The 15,737-nt window shown below is 36.0% G+C and overlaps 2 protein-coding genes and 1 pseudogene across 2 annotated transcripts; all 3 read left to right on the forward strand.

Moving 5' to 3' along the window:
* The first annotated feature begins 841 nt into the window (after positions 1-841).
* On the forward strand, positions 842-5,338 carry LOC132033959 (serine carboxypeptidase-like 42). The gene is made up of 10 exons (XM_059424143.1): positions 842-1,498; positions 2,054-2,161; positions 2,261-2,353; positions 2,471-2,563; positions 3,429-3,514; positions 3,608-3,886; positions 3,970-4,103; positions 4,279-4,371; positions 4,463-4,580; positions 4,867-5,338. Exons 1-10 carry the CDS (start codon positions 1,252-1,254, stop codon positions 5,032-5,034), a joined length of 1,419 nt encoding a protein of 472 aa, XP_059280126.1. The 5' UTR covers positions 842-1,251; the 3' UTR covers positions 5,035-5,338.
* Positions 5,339-8,202: 2,864 nt separating this feature from the next.
* LOC132033958 (pentatricopeptide repeat-containing protein At3g09040, mitochondrial) lies at positions 8,203-11,431 on the forward strand. The gene has a single exon (XM_059424142.1). The coding sequence runs from the start codon at positions 8,318-8,320 to the stop codon at positions 11,429-11,431; it is 3,114 nt and encodes a 1,037-aa protein (XP_059280125.1). The 5' UTR covers positions 8,203-8,317.
* A 35-nt stretch (positions 11,432-11,466) lies between these two features.
* Positions 11,467-15,450, forward strand: LOC132033960 (serine carboxypeptidase-like 42; annotated as a pseudogene).
* The last annotated feature ends 287 nt before the right edge of the window (positions 15,451-15,737 follow it).

Consider the following 15,737-nt stretch of genomic DNA (forward strand, 5'->3'; position numbering starts at 1 on the left):
AAAGTCCTATTTTTTTTTTTATATTGAAACACCACCTGCAATAGTATATTTAATCTTCGATTATAAACATATATTTACAGTGTAAGTATATTTATATCAATCTTAGCGATAGAGCAAAACTTGTCATTGAACTCAACGCTCATTTTAATTATTGGATTCACAATTAAAAATTTATACACACATAAATTTGTTATAAATATAGGATATTGTAGCTCGCCCTGATCAATATAATTTGATATTTTTTGTAACAAGTTGCTTAATTTATTTTTTAAGGTATTATCTACAGAATGTCTATAATCTACCATATGTGTACTTATCTTTTCAGCTATAACATGAAGGAAAAAAATAAAATCCTTAGTGGTCTGACCCAACCTGCCACACAATTTTAGCACTGTTTGACTGTTTGTGATTCAATGCAAGTGGATATAGGCTTTTCTAATTCAATCCTATTTGGTGCAGCGGATAGGGTTGTTCCTCCCTTAATTAGAGGTTTCGAATTTGAGCCTGGGTGTGAAATTTTTTTTAGTAGGGAGCGCTTCCCCTCAAATGGGGTCCTATGCGGCGCGAATCCGAATATAGTCGGACTTTAATATGAATACCGGCCACCGAGGGGGAAATAAAAAAAAAATCCTGAAAGCAAAGTAGCAAACAAAACAAAATACATGTACACTAGCCTTAAATACTTGACTTTTTGACTAGAATAGCTTATCTTTGATTCTTGAAAACGGCCAAATAGTTCTCAACTGCCCAATTCACTATTCTCTGGTGGTTCATACCCCTAGTGCCCTACTAACCTGGGGGGTGGGTTGGATGGGGTGGGGTTGGGGTGGTGGAGGGGTTAGGTGGGGTAGTACTCACACACTGGTCTGCAAGTCTGCAACTTCCTAACGTCTATTTCTTCTTCTTCTCTCTATAACAAACACACTACTATAAAGTTACACTGCAAAACAAAAACAAGAAGATGCCAGCAAGCTTTTAAGCCTAATCATAACACCACCGCACTACTCACCAACCCCATCACAAAACCTGCAACACTCAACTCACACTACTCATACCTTCCTACACTTTTTATCTATATATAGCAAATTGCTTTCTGTTTTAAAAGTATCCGTAATTCACGTGTCCTTATCCCTTCTCTTTCTTGTTCTGTTATAAAGGCTTGCTTTTTCTTCTTCATATGTAGGAGAGCAAGTGAATGAGCCTATTAATTTGAAGTGTTTTAGAGAAAAAAAGTCTAAAGTTTGAATCTTTATGAGGTTTAGTGAGATGGGTGTTTGGTGGTTTTGTGGATTGGTAATTCTTGGTTTGATAATTGGAGGAAAAGGGTATCCTGAGGAGGATTTAGTGAAGGTATTGCCTGGACAACCAAAGGTTAGTTTTAGGCAATATGCAGGGTATGTTGATGTGGATAGGAAAGCTGGGAGGAGTTTGTTTTACTATTTTGTTGAAGCTGAGGTGAATCCTGATAATAAACCTCTCACTCTTTGGCTCAATGGAGGTGTGTTTTTGAGTTTTTCTTGATCCATTATAAAGAAATGTGACTAGGAATTTATGTGTACTTTTCATATAGTTTTTTTGGTGTACTACTTGCTTGGGGTTCGAGCTTTTTGTTTTTTGTTTGTTGTGTGTCATGTTTTTTTTAGGCTTTCTGTATTCTTTTCATGTTTGGAAAAAGTAAACAGCTTGTTTGTTCATTAATGTACTTAAAACAATTGTTTTGTCCAAGGGTCACAATATTACAATAGATTAATAAATTTGATGGTGAGATGGAACTTAAAACAGTAGTTGGACTGAACCAATTTTGAATTTCAAGAATTAAGAGTGAGCTTATAATGAGATAGAGTTCTCAATCTTGTTGAATTACTTGGGAATTCAGTCAATTGAGTGAAAGTTTACAGCTCTATTAGTCGATTAGATTAGTGAAAAAAGGTGTAATCTTGCAGAATTATACTTCCTTTTGCCTGGGATTTCTTAAATTAAAATGCTGTAAATTTGGTGAATTATGGTCGAGGCAGAGTCAAGAATAATAAAAGGCCTCATCTTTATGTTTCAGGCCCAGGTTGCTCATCAGTTGGTGGGGGTGCCTTTACAGAGTTGGGACCATTCTTTCCCACAGGTGACGGTCGAGGTCTTCGAAGAAATTCAAAATCCTGGAATAAAGGTATGCTCAGTAGGCTGCAAAATAGCTAATTTTAATATGTTTAGAACAATATGAGTAAAGAGAATGAACTGACCACTTGATGTCGTTTGTCTACTGTAGCATCAAATCTCCTCTTTGTTGAATCTCCAGCTGGAGTAGGCTGGTCATACTCAAATACAAGTTCAGACTACACTACTGGTGATGCAAAAACTGGTAAAAGAAAGCAGCATAGATGTTGTTGTGATTAAGTATTAACTGTATTTAAATATCAGATTTAAGAATTTAATCCTACCAAATAGCATAAGGTTTTCCTTCTTGTTTCTCTGGCAGCAATGGATATGCATACATTCATGATGGAATGGGTGAAGAAATTCCCGGCATTCAAATCAAGGGAACTATATCTCACAGGAGAAAGTTATGCAGGTCAGACACATTTAACATGTGCGGTTATGTTGTGTCAATGTTCAAAACAATTAAAAAAAAAAAAAAAAAATCTTGAACAACGAATTTCTTCAAATAGACAATTTTGGTAACTTAGGACTTTGAACTTCTCATTATCTTGAGAAAAGTTTTTACTAGTATGCTTTATTGATCTTCTATCTTTATTTTTTGTTTTAAAAATTGGAAGAGAGAACCAAGAAATTGTCACTCTCCTCCGCATAGGACTATGTTATGTGGTAGTGGAGAATTCTATAGACTCAAAACTTGTTTAGACCTTTTTAAAATCAAACTTATCTTCTATTCTGATTTTGAAATATCAAAGTTATGAAGATTTTTATACCTTTGTAACTGCTATTGATACTTGAAGAAAAAGTTGTATCCCTTATCCTGAGAGATACTATGAAAAAATCGAAAACCTGTTGCTGAATTTAGGTGATCGTCCTCTTATTATTTTTATTTAGCTTGTCCTTCTTCAACTGGTCCCTCCGCCTTATGGTTTATAAGGAGTCCTTTGTTGCTTAAACTTGTGAGGGAAGAGGGGATTTTAGTCCCAGACCTGAAATGAAATTTGGATCTTTACACACATAATCGGTCGGATTCACTGTTAACTTTTTCTAGCAGTATACATATATTAAACATTGATTATTCACAATTATACATTACATATAATACACTTGATCATACATATATATTATATATCTGCCGGCTATTTTTAGTTTAAGAGGTTGGGTGAACGGCTATTTAGGTTAATTCTTCACTGAATTCGTGATTCTGTTCTGCTTTTTGTTTTCTGATGGTATTGGTTATATTCCCCCGGGCTGACATAGTTTTACCTTTTCATGTTCAGGCCATTACATTCCGCAGTTAGCTGTTGCTCTTCTAGACCACAATGAACACTCAAAAGAATACAAGTTCAACATTAAAGGAGTTGCAGTAAGCAAACTTTACCCCTCTTATGCATCCCTTTACCTGAAGCAAATTTTCTGTGTGGATATGGTTGTAGAACTGTTTTATTTTCTTTGTCAGATTGGGAATCCACTTTTGAGACTTGATCGTGATGTTCCTGCAACCTATGAATACTTTTGGTCTCATGGGATGATTTCTGATGAAGTAGGCCTAGCAATTATGACTCAGTGTGACTTTGACGATTATACCTTTGGCAGTCCACACAATGTCTCAGAAGCATGCAATAAAGCCATATCTGAAGCAAACACCATTGTTAGTGAATATATAAATAATTATGATGTGATTCTTGATGTGTGCTATCCGTCCATAGTGGAACAAGAGCTGCGATTAAGGAAAATGGTATTCAGTTCTCTTCATTCACTCAACTTCTTTATTTATATCTGTGTTTTATACCGGAACTTAATAGTGTTTCTGCTTTGCAGGCTACTAAAATGAGTGTAGGTGTTGATGTGTGCATGAGCTATGAAAGGCGCTTCTATTTTAACCTTCCAGAGGTTCAGAAAGCCCTTCATGCAAATAGGACCAACTTGCCTGGTAGCTGGTCAATGTGTAGCCGGTAAGTGTGTCAAATATCATACGATAACTGATTACATCTATGATGATACCATTTCACTAGCAATTTATAACCTTTGACTTCTATGCCTTACCTACTATGTCAAAGCCCTTAAATTTAATGAACCATTGTAATGTACTTGATGATTATAACTAATGGATTATTACTTCTATTACAGTGTTCTGAATTACAGCGACACAGACGGAAACATCAATATTCTTCCATTGCTCAAAAGAATAGTCGAAAATCATATTCCTGTTTGGATTTTTAGGTATAGATTCCAAATTAGACAAAAATCCATAATCTTGTTCCATTTTCCCACCGAAGTCAATAGTGCTTGAATCTGAATTACTCGCTTGCAGCGGAGACCAAGATTCTGTTGTGCCATTGCTTGGCTCCAGGACCCTTGTACGCGAGCTAGCTCATGACATGGGATTCAAGATTACAGTCCCATATGGAGCTTGGTTTCACAAAGGGCAGGTAATGTTCTCCTCTGATATCGAATTCTTTCTTTTCAATGCTGATGAGAAGCTATAAGTTTTTTCCAAATTTGGCCTGTCGGCCAAAATTAGTTACAGGTGCTTGCCAAAATATACAAAACATATACATTGGATTACGTATATGAGATTTATCATTGTGTATACAATATGTGTGTTATATCTATATTTGTACTTACTGTACGTTACGTATACATTTGCCGGCTATTATTTTTTAGAGTGGTCCAAAAGGTAATAACCCTATAATCAACTGATTATTTCTTAATCAGGTGGGAGGTTGGCAAACAGAATATGGCAACTTATTGACCTTTGCTACTGTAAGAGGTGCTGCACATATGGTACCATATGCACAACCTGCAAGGGCTTTGCATCTGTTTAGTTCGTTTATACGTGGCCGAAGGCTCCCAAACAACACACGTCCCTCCATCGACGACTGAGAAAAATCCTCTAACGAACTTTAAAGTTGGTAATTGGCTGATTGTTAGGGACTTCTTGTAGGAAATTTAAACAGGAAGAAGTAAAATCATTGCATTGGTAATTGACTTTGAAGTAAAGTAGCTGAAGAATATATGTCAAAAGTTGTCTTTATCTTAAATTTCTTTTGTATGAAATAAAGAAAGCAAGCAAAGAAAAAAAGAAGTTGGACAAAAAGAATTGGAGGCCATAGTGGATAAATTTCTTATGTATGGAATTTTTTATTTTCGGATTATCTTAATTTTAAGGATAGATTTTATAAAAGAATTAAGAGCGTATTTTTTTTTTCTCTTTCTTACAAATCCAAATATAATTTGCTATTGAGGGCGAATTTAATCAAACGGACACATTCGTTGGATAAAATTGCCAATTTTGTAACAAATAAATATATAAATAATTAATTGCGTCCAATAAGATAAGATTATTTTTTGTACAACTACACAAAATGACAAAATCTCCACCCAAAAAAAAAAAACAAGTTATGGCCATAACCTTCACTAGTGCAGCCAAATCAAGGCATGATGAATTTTTACAAATCCGGATAACATTGAAGGGACGTTGCTGCACTTATAAAATAATATTGGATTTTAATGCTATTTGCAGTCCTGGGAAATGGACGGTATTTTCAACACTCAGATTGAATAATATTGGGTTTTAAATGTTATTTGCACTTGTAAAGGGACAATATTTTTCTTTTGATAAGTTAAATAGACGTTTAAAGCATTAAAAGGGAAATTAACTTACACCTTGATCTGTATTTGGTGAAGATGGATAACTTGGTCCCCTATCGTCCTTCACTTAACTGTAGTTGTTTTTTGCCCTTTCTGTTGTCCACCCGGTGTTTAGTACTAGTATTTATATTGGGATCCAATAAAATTTGGATTTGTACCAAAAATTTCCACATTAGGTGGTAAAGCCCTCCCTAATAAAGGTAACCTCTTATAACCGAGACTTTTAATTAAAAAAAAAAAAAAAGATACTTATCATTCCACCAAATTTTTGTTGGTCCCTTAGTGAATTACACAAATAAAAGTTACTATTTGATTTTTCTTCGAATAATAATAAAGTTGCTTATCTTTTTGCCTTTACCGACATCACATACATGACGTTTAATTTTGTTAGGGACTGCAGGCCTATCTTTAAGGCTGATTTCTCCAACAAATTGTTTTCTAAAGTTCATGCTATTAATGTGATGGATAAGATAACACATACGCGTCAATTTGGGGAAGAACCCTAGTGGAGTCCCTGCTAAAGGTTCTTTTTTTTATATATATATATATATATATATATATATATATATATATTTATTTATTTTTTTAAAAAAAAAAAAAAAAAGATAGCTCTTTCAAAAATTGGAGGACTTGATTATTCGGGAGTAACATATTTTTCAAAATAGTTTAGGTGTTTCAAATAAATGGAACTTTAATACTTTATTCGAAGAGGAGTTTACTTAAAATACTCATCTAATCAATTATGAATTCAATCCAACCTGTTTAGCAGAAAGACAAATATTCCTCGCTTATTATCAAACAATCACTTATTTACAAAATTAGCGTGGAAAAAATAATTTTCTATTACCATTTCAAAATAAACTTTTTTTGCTCAGGTTAGCTTTATCTCCTATTAAGGGTATTTTAGTAATAGGGTCTATAAGAAACCACTACATAAAAGTTTTGAGAGTTGCAAAGAAATTTTGAGCGCATACTGGTCCTAAAAAAGATCGATCTATTTTCATGTGGGTTGGGACTAAATTCCTTGAGTACTTGATACACACTTAAATCTTCTTTTGACACCGCTTCACCTCAAAAAAAAAAAAAAAAAAAAAAAAAGAGGAGGAAGGAAGTTATTCCTTTAATTAAATTTGGAGATAAAAGTCTTTTTTTTTTCTGTCTCAAATTATATAGATAAGGCAAGAAAAATTTCATTTAGTTTTTCCAATTTTATGAAGGGAAAAATTCACTTCTGTTGATAAAGCTCCTTGATTTGTAATCTGAATATAGATCTAAAAAAAAGTCTTAATTTTAAAGCAAACTACTTACAGAATATAAATTTTATGCATTATTACTATAGAAAAATTTATATCTCATCAAGTTATTTAAAAGGTGAATGCAGATATTTTTTATGAAAATATTAATTAATGATTTTATGGAAACGAAAAACAATCCTTTGATACCATAAGAATGTAATAATTCACATGTGCTTGATATCTACAACAAAATTATACTTGAGTTTTGCATGGAAATGAAAAACAATCTTTTGATACCATAAGAACGTAATAATTCACATATGCTTGATATCTTCACCAAAATCATATTAATTTATTATACTTGAGTTTTGCATCGAAGTACAACAATAATAAACTCAGGTAAATCATAAAGTGGGATCTGAAGAGGATAGAATACACAAACCTTACCCATATCTTGAAAGGTAGAGAATGTTGTTTCAAATGTGATTAGTTAAAGTATGATTTAGTAGGAAGATCGTAAGTGAAGACGTAAATCATAGATGCATACACATCAAATACTAGTAGTAATTCATAATCCTATAAGAAAATCTATATGTTCTCTGTCAGTTTCTAAACTAAAGCCAATTACTCATTCTGTTTCATATTACTTGTCCACTTTTCGTTTTGCGCGCCCTTTAAGAACTCATAAATAAAAGTGTATTTTTTTACTACATTACCCTTATTTCTTTCCAATTAATTGCACTCTAATCCATATTGATTACCTAAAAAACAATTAATGTTAAGTGCAAAGTAGGAAAAACTTAATTAATTCTACCTTCATTATGTATATTACAAATATTTTGGAATGAAAATTTATAATAACGAAGACAACTAATATGCGACGGAGGGAGTAATAAAAAGGAACTTGTTTACTTCGAGAGAGTTAAAAAAGAAGAGCTTAACAGTATTACTCCCTCCGGATAAAAAAGAGTATCCATTCAGTCTTTTTTTTTTTTTTTGGGTTAAAAAGAGTTTCACTTATCAAATCAAGAAAGAATTAATTTCGTTTTTCTAAATTTACCCCTATTAAGTGTTAAGTGATCATATCTCAATACTTATTTAATGAGGAACAGTTTAGTCTTTTTTTTTTAAGAGGTGTGTAAATGACTCATGGACACTCTTTTTGATCCGGAGGGAATATCAAATTATGTAAGAGTAATTACAGAGTGACCTGGTAATTATATGTAGAATTAAGTTTCATATTACCAACCCGCCAAAACGGCTCAATCGAATTTCTGTCAATGCCTCACAGAGCCACTCTTAAGCTTTCCCCTCTCAAACAACAATCTCTGTTTCTCCTTCGTTGCCGCAAATTCTCAGCTACACAGCCAAGAATCCAACACCCACAACCTCAATCACCTCTAACTACTACTCTTTACTACAATCTCCTCAAAATATGCTTACAAGAATGCAAAAACATTCAGTCCCGCAAGGTGTTCGACGAAATGCCTCAAAGAGCTGTACGTGCTATAAAAGCCTGCAAAACCATCCATTTGCGGAGTTTGAAACTTGGGGTTGCTTCACAAGGACATTTAGGGAATGCCATTGTGGATTTATACGCCAAATGTGGAGACATGGTTTCGGCTGAGAAAGCGTTTTTCGTTCTTGAGAACAAAGATAGTATGGCTTGGAATTCAATTATATTGATGTATTCGAGACACGGGTTGTTGGAAAATGTTGTAGAGGCATTTGGGTCAATGTGGAATTCTGGAGTGTGGGGTAATCAGTTTAGTTATGCTATTGTTTTATCTGCTTGTGCTAGGCTAGTCGATGTTGAGGTCGGTAAACAAGTGCATTGTTGTGTGATGAAAACTGGGTTTGAATTTGATTCTTTTACTGAAGGTTCTCTTATTGATATGTATGCGAAATGTGGTTATTTGATCGATGCTCGGAGGATCTTTGATGGGGCAGTAGAGCCGGATAATGTTTCTTGGACAGCGATGATTTCTGCTTATATTCAAGAAGGTCAACCTCAAAAAGCATTGGAAGTTTTTGAGGAGATGAAGGAACGAGGGTGTGTTCCGGATCAAGTGGCGTCAGTGACCATCATAAATGCATGCATGGGACTAGGAAGGCTTGATGATGCTTGTGAGTTGTTTATGCAGATGACTAGTCCTAATGTTGTGGCGTGGAATGTGATGATTTCTGGTCATGCCAAGGGAGGGAAAGAGGTGGAAGCTATAAAGTTTTTTCAAGACATGATTAAAGCTAGTGTTCGACCCACTCGTTCTACCTTGGGAAGTGTTTTGAGTGCAATTGCAAGCATTTCAAATTTATCCTTTGGCTTGCAGGTCCATGCTTTGGCAGTTAGGCAGGGATTAGAATCCAACGTCTACGTTGGGAGTTCTTTGATTAATATGTATGCCAAATGTCAAAAGATGGAAGCTGCAAGTGACATATTTAACAGCTTGGGAGAGAAAAATGAGGTGTTGTGGAATGCTTTGCTTGCAGGTTATGCACAGAATGGCAGTGCTTGTGAAGTTGTCAAGTTATTCAGGAATATGAGACTTTCTAGTTTTGAAACCGATGAATATACTTACACTAGCATACTGAGTGCATGTGCTTGTTTGGAAGATATGGAAATGGGGCAGCAACTGCACTCTATTATCATTAAGAATAAATTTGTGTCTAATTTATTTGTTGGAAATGCATTAATAGACATGTATGCCAAATGTGGGGCTCTAGGTGATGCCAGGCGCCAGTTTGAGAAAATGCTAATTCGAGACCATATTTCCTGGAATGCAATAATAGTTGGATATGTTCAGGACGAAGAAGAAGAAGAGGCTTTTATCATGCTCCGAAAAATGATATTGGAGAGGATTGTTCCTGATGAGGCATGTTTGGCTAGCATACTCAGTGCCTGTGCCAATATACAAGATCTCAATAAAGGGAAACAAGTTCATTCCCTGCTAGTTAAATATGGTCTAGAAAGTGGCCTTTTCGCTGGAAGCTCCCTTGTTGACATGTATTGCAAGTGTGGTAACGTTAATTCTGCCAGTGAGGTTTTCATTTGCCTTTCTGTTCGAAGCGTGGTGTCTACTAATGCTTTAATTTCTGGTTATGCTCAGACAAACATTAATTACTCGATGCATTTATTCCGGAATATGCTTCTCGAAGGACTAAAACCGTCAGAGGTGACATTTGCTAGCATTCTAGATGCATGTAATGACCAGGCTTACATACTTGGGAGGCAACTGCACTCTTTCATTTTAAAGCTTGGGTTTTCATATGATGATGAATTCTTGGCAATCTCTTTGATAGGCATGTATTATAACTCCGGAAGATTAGAAGATGCAAGAATGCTTTTCTCAGAGTTTACCAAGCTAGAGAGCCCAGTTTTGTGGACTGCTATGATATCCGGCAATACTCAAAATGACTGCTGTGAGGAAGCTTTGCTTGGTTATCAGGAAATGCGCAAGTTTAATGTCATGCCAGATCAGGCAACTTTTGCTAGTGCCTTAAAAGCGTGTTCGACCTTGGCTTCTATGCAGGATGGCAGGAAAATCCACTCTCTCATTTTCCATACTGGTTTTGACACGGATGAATTGACCAGTAGCTCCCTAATAGATATGTATGCTAAATGTGGGGATGTTAGATGTTCAGTGCAAGTGTTTAGTGAAATGGCTAGCAAGAAAGACGTTATCTCATGGAACTCTACAATAGTTGGCTTCGCAAAAAATGGTTTTGCGGAAGATGCACTAAAGATCTTTGAAGAAATGAAGAGAGCATCTGTGAAGCCTGATGATATCACGTTCCTTGGGGTTCTGACTGCTTGTAGCCATGCAGGAATGGTATCTGAAGGTCGTCAAATCTTCAAGGATATGACTAGCCTCTATGATGTTCGGCCACGAGTGGATCATTGTGCCTGTATGGTTGATCTGCTTGGTCGTTGGGGCAATCTCAAAGAGGCAGAGGAATTTATTGAAAGATTAGATTTCGAACCAGATGCTATGATATGGTCTGCTTACCTCGGTGCTTGCAAAATCCATGGGGATGATATAAGGGGACAGAAGGCTGCTGAAAAGCTTATTGAGTTGGAACCCGAGAATTCTTCTTCATACGTACTGCTATCTAATATATATGCTGCATCAGGCAATTGGGGTGGAGTTAACTTCTTAAGGAAGGAAATGAAAGAGAAAGGAGTGAGGAAGCCCCCTGGCTGCAGTTGGATTATAGTGGGGCAGAAAACAAATATGTTTGTTGCAGGGGATAAATCTCATCCTAATGCTGGTGAAATTAATGCGCTTTTGAAAGATTTGACTGCTTTAATGAAAGATGAAGGCTATTTTGCTGATATAGGATCTATAATGGATGGTGAAGAGCGAGAGTCCGTTTTATCTTTATCTCAAGAGTAATCGAAGACCCAAGACCCAAGAATGTATGTTAGAGCATGGTAGACACAAGCAGAGCTATCCTAGTGATCCTCTTGGCGGAACCCGGTGTTTTCTCCTCTTGGCGGAACCCGGTGTTTTCTCCTCTTGGCCGAACTGGACGCTCACCAACCGCACTTAGACCTGTGAAATGTACACTAGAGTTGCCTGGACAACCTAAGGTTGGTTTTAGGCAATATGCAGGGTATGTTTATGTGGATAGGAAAGCTGGGAGGAGCTTGTTTTATTACTTTGTTGAAGCTGAGGTGAACCCTGATCATAAACCTCTCACTCTTTGGCTCAATGGAGGTCTGTTTCTCTTCTTCCTTTTAACTTTTCTTGGTCCATTCTTAACAAATGTGTATGTAGGAATTTATGTGTACTTTCATATAGTTTTGCGGTACTGTTTGCTTGGGGTTCGAGCTTTTGTTTTTTGTTTGTTGTGTGTCATGTTTTTTCATGCTTTCTGTATTCATTTCAATGTTTGAATAAAGGAAACAGCTTAAAACTCTCTATGCTAAGACCAACATATATATGTGTTTTGTATTCAATCAGAGTGTTGAAAACACATGTTAATTAGTAGGCGTTTGGCCATAGATTTCAAATATTTTTCCTTTATTTGGAATTTATGAAGTTGGAGTTGAAGATGCACTTGTGCTTGGTTATACTTTATGCAAAGGAAGGAATAGAGCACTTTATTTGAAATTTATGAAGATGAAATTGGAAAACAAGTTTGGAGCACTTCTCCATATTTGGAATCCGATTCCAAGTTGGATTTGAAATTTTATAACCAAACATTGATTTTGAAATAAAGTTAAAAATTTCCTGAAAAAGTGAATAATTCTCATGACCAAACGGCTCCTTGATCTGAGCTACCAAGTGTCACAAGCTTATAAGCTGTTAAATTTGACAGTGAGATGGAACTTGATACAGTAGTTGGACTGAAATTAACCAATTTAGAACTTTAAAATATAAGAGTGAACTTATAATGAGATGGAATTCTCCCTCTTGTTGAATTACTTGGGAATTCACTCAATTGAGTGAAAGTTTACATCTTTATTAGATTAGTGAAAGAAAAGGTAGAAATATTGCAGAATTAATCTTTCTTGATGAGATTGCTTAAATTAAAATGCTATGAATTTGGTGAATTATGTCTAGGCAGAGTCAAGAATGATAAAAGGTATCGTGTTTCAGGTCCAGGTTGCTCATCAGTTGGGGTTGGGGGTTTGGGGGGGGGGGGGGGTTGCGACCATTCTTTCCCACAGGTGATGGTCGAGGTCTTCGAAGAAATTCAAAATCATGGAATAAAGGTATGCTTAGTAGAGTGGGGATGAGCTGATTATGACATGTTTAAAACAATATAAGTAAAAAGAATGAACTTGCCACTTCATGTCTTTTGTCTACTGTAGCATCAAATCTCCTATTTGTTGACTCTCCAGCTGGAGTAGGCTGGTCATACTCAAATACAAGTTCAGACTACAACACTGGTGATGCAAAAACTGGTAAAAGAAAAAGCAGCAGAGATGTTGTGATCAAGCATTAACTGTATTTAAATATCAGGTTTAAGAATTTAATCCTACCAAACTTTCTCTGGCAGCAATGGATATGCATATATTCATGATGGAGTGGGTGAAGAAATTCCCGGCATTCAAATCAAGGGAACTATATCTCACAGGAGAAAGTTATGCAGGTCAGAGACATTCAACATGTGCGGTTATATTATGGCAAAGTTCAAAACAATTTACAAAAAGGAAATTCTTGAACAACGAATCTCTTCAAATAGACAATTTTTTTGGACTTAGAACTTTGAACTCCTTATTATCTTGACAAAAGTACTTACTAGTATTCTTTCTCATCTTCTTTCCTTTATGTTTTGTTTTAAAAATTGGAAGAGCGAACCAAGAAATTGTCCCACACCCTCCTCTGTATAGGACTATGTTATGTGGTACGGGGGAGAGTATTATAGATTCAAACTTGTTTAGACCTTTTAAAAATCAAAACTTATCTTCTGTTCTGATTTTGAACTATCAAAGTTATTAAAATTATATATTTTTGTAATTGCTGTTGATGCTTGAAGAGAGCTGTATCCCTTATCCTGAGGGATACTATGAAAAATCGAAAACCTGTTGCTGGATTTAGTTGACCGTCCTCATATTGTTTTCATTTAGCTTGTCATATCGCTCCACCTTATGGTTTATAATCACTCATAATTTTACCTTTTCTTGTTCGGGGCATTACATTCCACAGTTAACTATTGCTCCTCTAGACCACAATGAACACTCACCGGAATACAAATTCAACATTAAAGGAGTTGCAGTAAACAAACTTTACCCCTCTTATGCATCCCTTTATCTGAAGCAATTTTTCTGTGTGAATATGCTCGTCAAACTGTTTCATTTTCTTTGTCAGATTGGGAATCCACTTCTGAGACTTGATCGTGATCTTCCTGCAACCTATGAATGTTTTTGGTCTCATGGGATGATTTCTGATGAAGTAGGCCTAGCAATTATGAATCAGTGTGACTTTGATGAGTGTACCTTTGGCAGTCCACACAACGTTTCTCAAGCATGCAATAATGCCATATCTGAAGCAAACACCATTGTTAGTGAATATATAAATAATTATGATGTGATTCTTGATGTGTGCTATCTGTCCATCGTGGAACAAGAGCTGCGATTAAGGAAAATGGTATCTGGTTCCCTTCAGTCACTCAATTTCTTTATATGTCTCTGTGTTCACTGGAACTTAATAGTGATTTCCCCCCCTTTGCAGGCTACTAAAATTAGTGTAGGTGTTGATGTGTGCATGAGCTATGAGAGGCGCTTCTATTTTAACCTTCCGGAGGTTCAGAAAGCCCTTCATGCAAATAGGACAAACTGGCCTGATAGCTGGTCGATGTGCAGCCGGTAAGTGTGTAAAATATCAACTCCACATTGAGCCATAAGCAGACACACAATAGCAATGTAGAACCTTCGACTTTTATGCCTTACCTATTATGTCAAAGTCCATAAATGTAGTGAACCGTTGGTAATGTACTTGCAGATTACAACTAATTGATTATTGCTTCTATTGCAGTGTTCTGAGTTACAGTGACACAGATGGAAACATCAATATTCTTCCATTGCTTAAAAGAATAGTCGAAAACATTATTCCTGTTTGGATTTTCAGGTAAATATTTCTAAATTTGACTAGAATTCATAATCATTTGTTCCATTTTCCTAGTACCAAAGTCAATAGTGCCTGATTCTGAATTACTCGCTTGCAGCGGAACCAAGATTCTGTTGTGCCATTGCTTGGCTTCAGACCTTTGTACGCAAGCTAGCTCTTGACACAGGGTTCAAGATCACAGTCCCATATGGAGCTTGGTTTCACAAAGGGCAGGTATCGCTCTCCGATATTCAACTCTTTCTTTACAACGCTGATGAGAACTATAAAAGTATAATCAAGGACTTTTTTTCATTTTTGGTCCGTCGGCCGAAATAAATTGCGGGCGCTAGCCAAAATATACAAAACCTATACACTGATTATGTATATTTTGTGTATAAAATATGTAGATATTTGCTACCTACCATTCTTTTAAGCGGTTCAAAAATGTAATGATCCCTATAATCAACTGCTTGTTTCTTAATCAGGTGGGGAGGTTGGCAAACAGAGTATGGCAACTTGTTGACCTTTGCCACTGAAAGAGGTGCTGCATATATGGTACCATATGCACAACCTGCAAGGGCTTGGCATCTGTTTAGTTCGTTTATACGTGGCCGGAGGCTCCCAAACAACACACGTCCCTCCATCGATGACTGAGAAAAATCCTCTAATGAGCACTTTAAAGTTGGTTATAGTTCTATAGTTACTTTCAGTGTGGGTGAATATTAGGGACTTCCTGTAGGAAATATAAACAGGAAAGAAGCAAAATCATTGCATTGGTAATTGGCTTTGAAGTAGCTGAAGGTTTTCGAGAGTTGTAACTTTTCTCACGTCAATTTGATAAAAAAAATATTTTGAAATGTTGGTCACACAGTTGGACTCTCGAAAAGTGTAACATGAAACTAATTTGAGACGGAGGGACTCCCTTTGAGGGAGTATCAATAAACTATTTTCTCCGGGGTGCGTCCAAGGAGCAGGGGATGGTTTGTGCACCGGGCTGCGCAATTTATGAAAGAAGAAAGTTGAAGAGAGTGATTGATTTGTGCTGAATGTCCTGTGCCTTAAGGAGTGGTACAGTGGGCTTGCAGGGGAGTACATAACAGCTGGACCGGAGCTAGTTAAGGTTGTTATAGATCAATGCTACAGT

This window comes from Lycium ferocissimum, chromosome 10, assembly GCF_029784015.1.
Source record: "Lycium ferocissimum isolate CSIRO_LF1 chromosome 10, AGI_CSIRO_Lferr_CH_V1, whole genome shotgun sequence".
Taxonomy (NCBI): Eukaryota; Viridiplantae; Streptophyta; class Magnoliopsida; order Solanales; family Solanaceae; genus Lycium; species Lycium ferocissimum.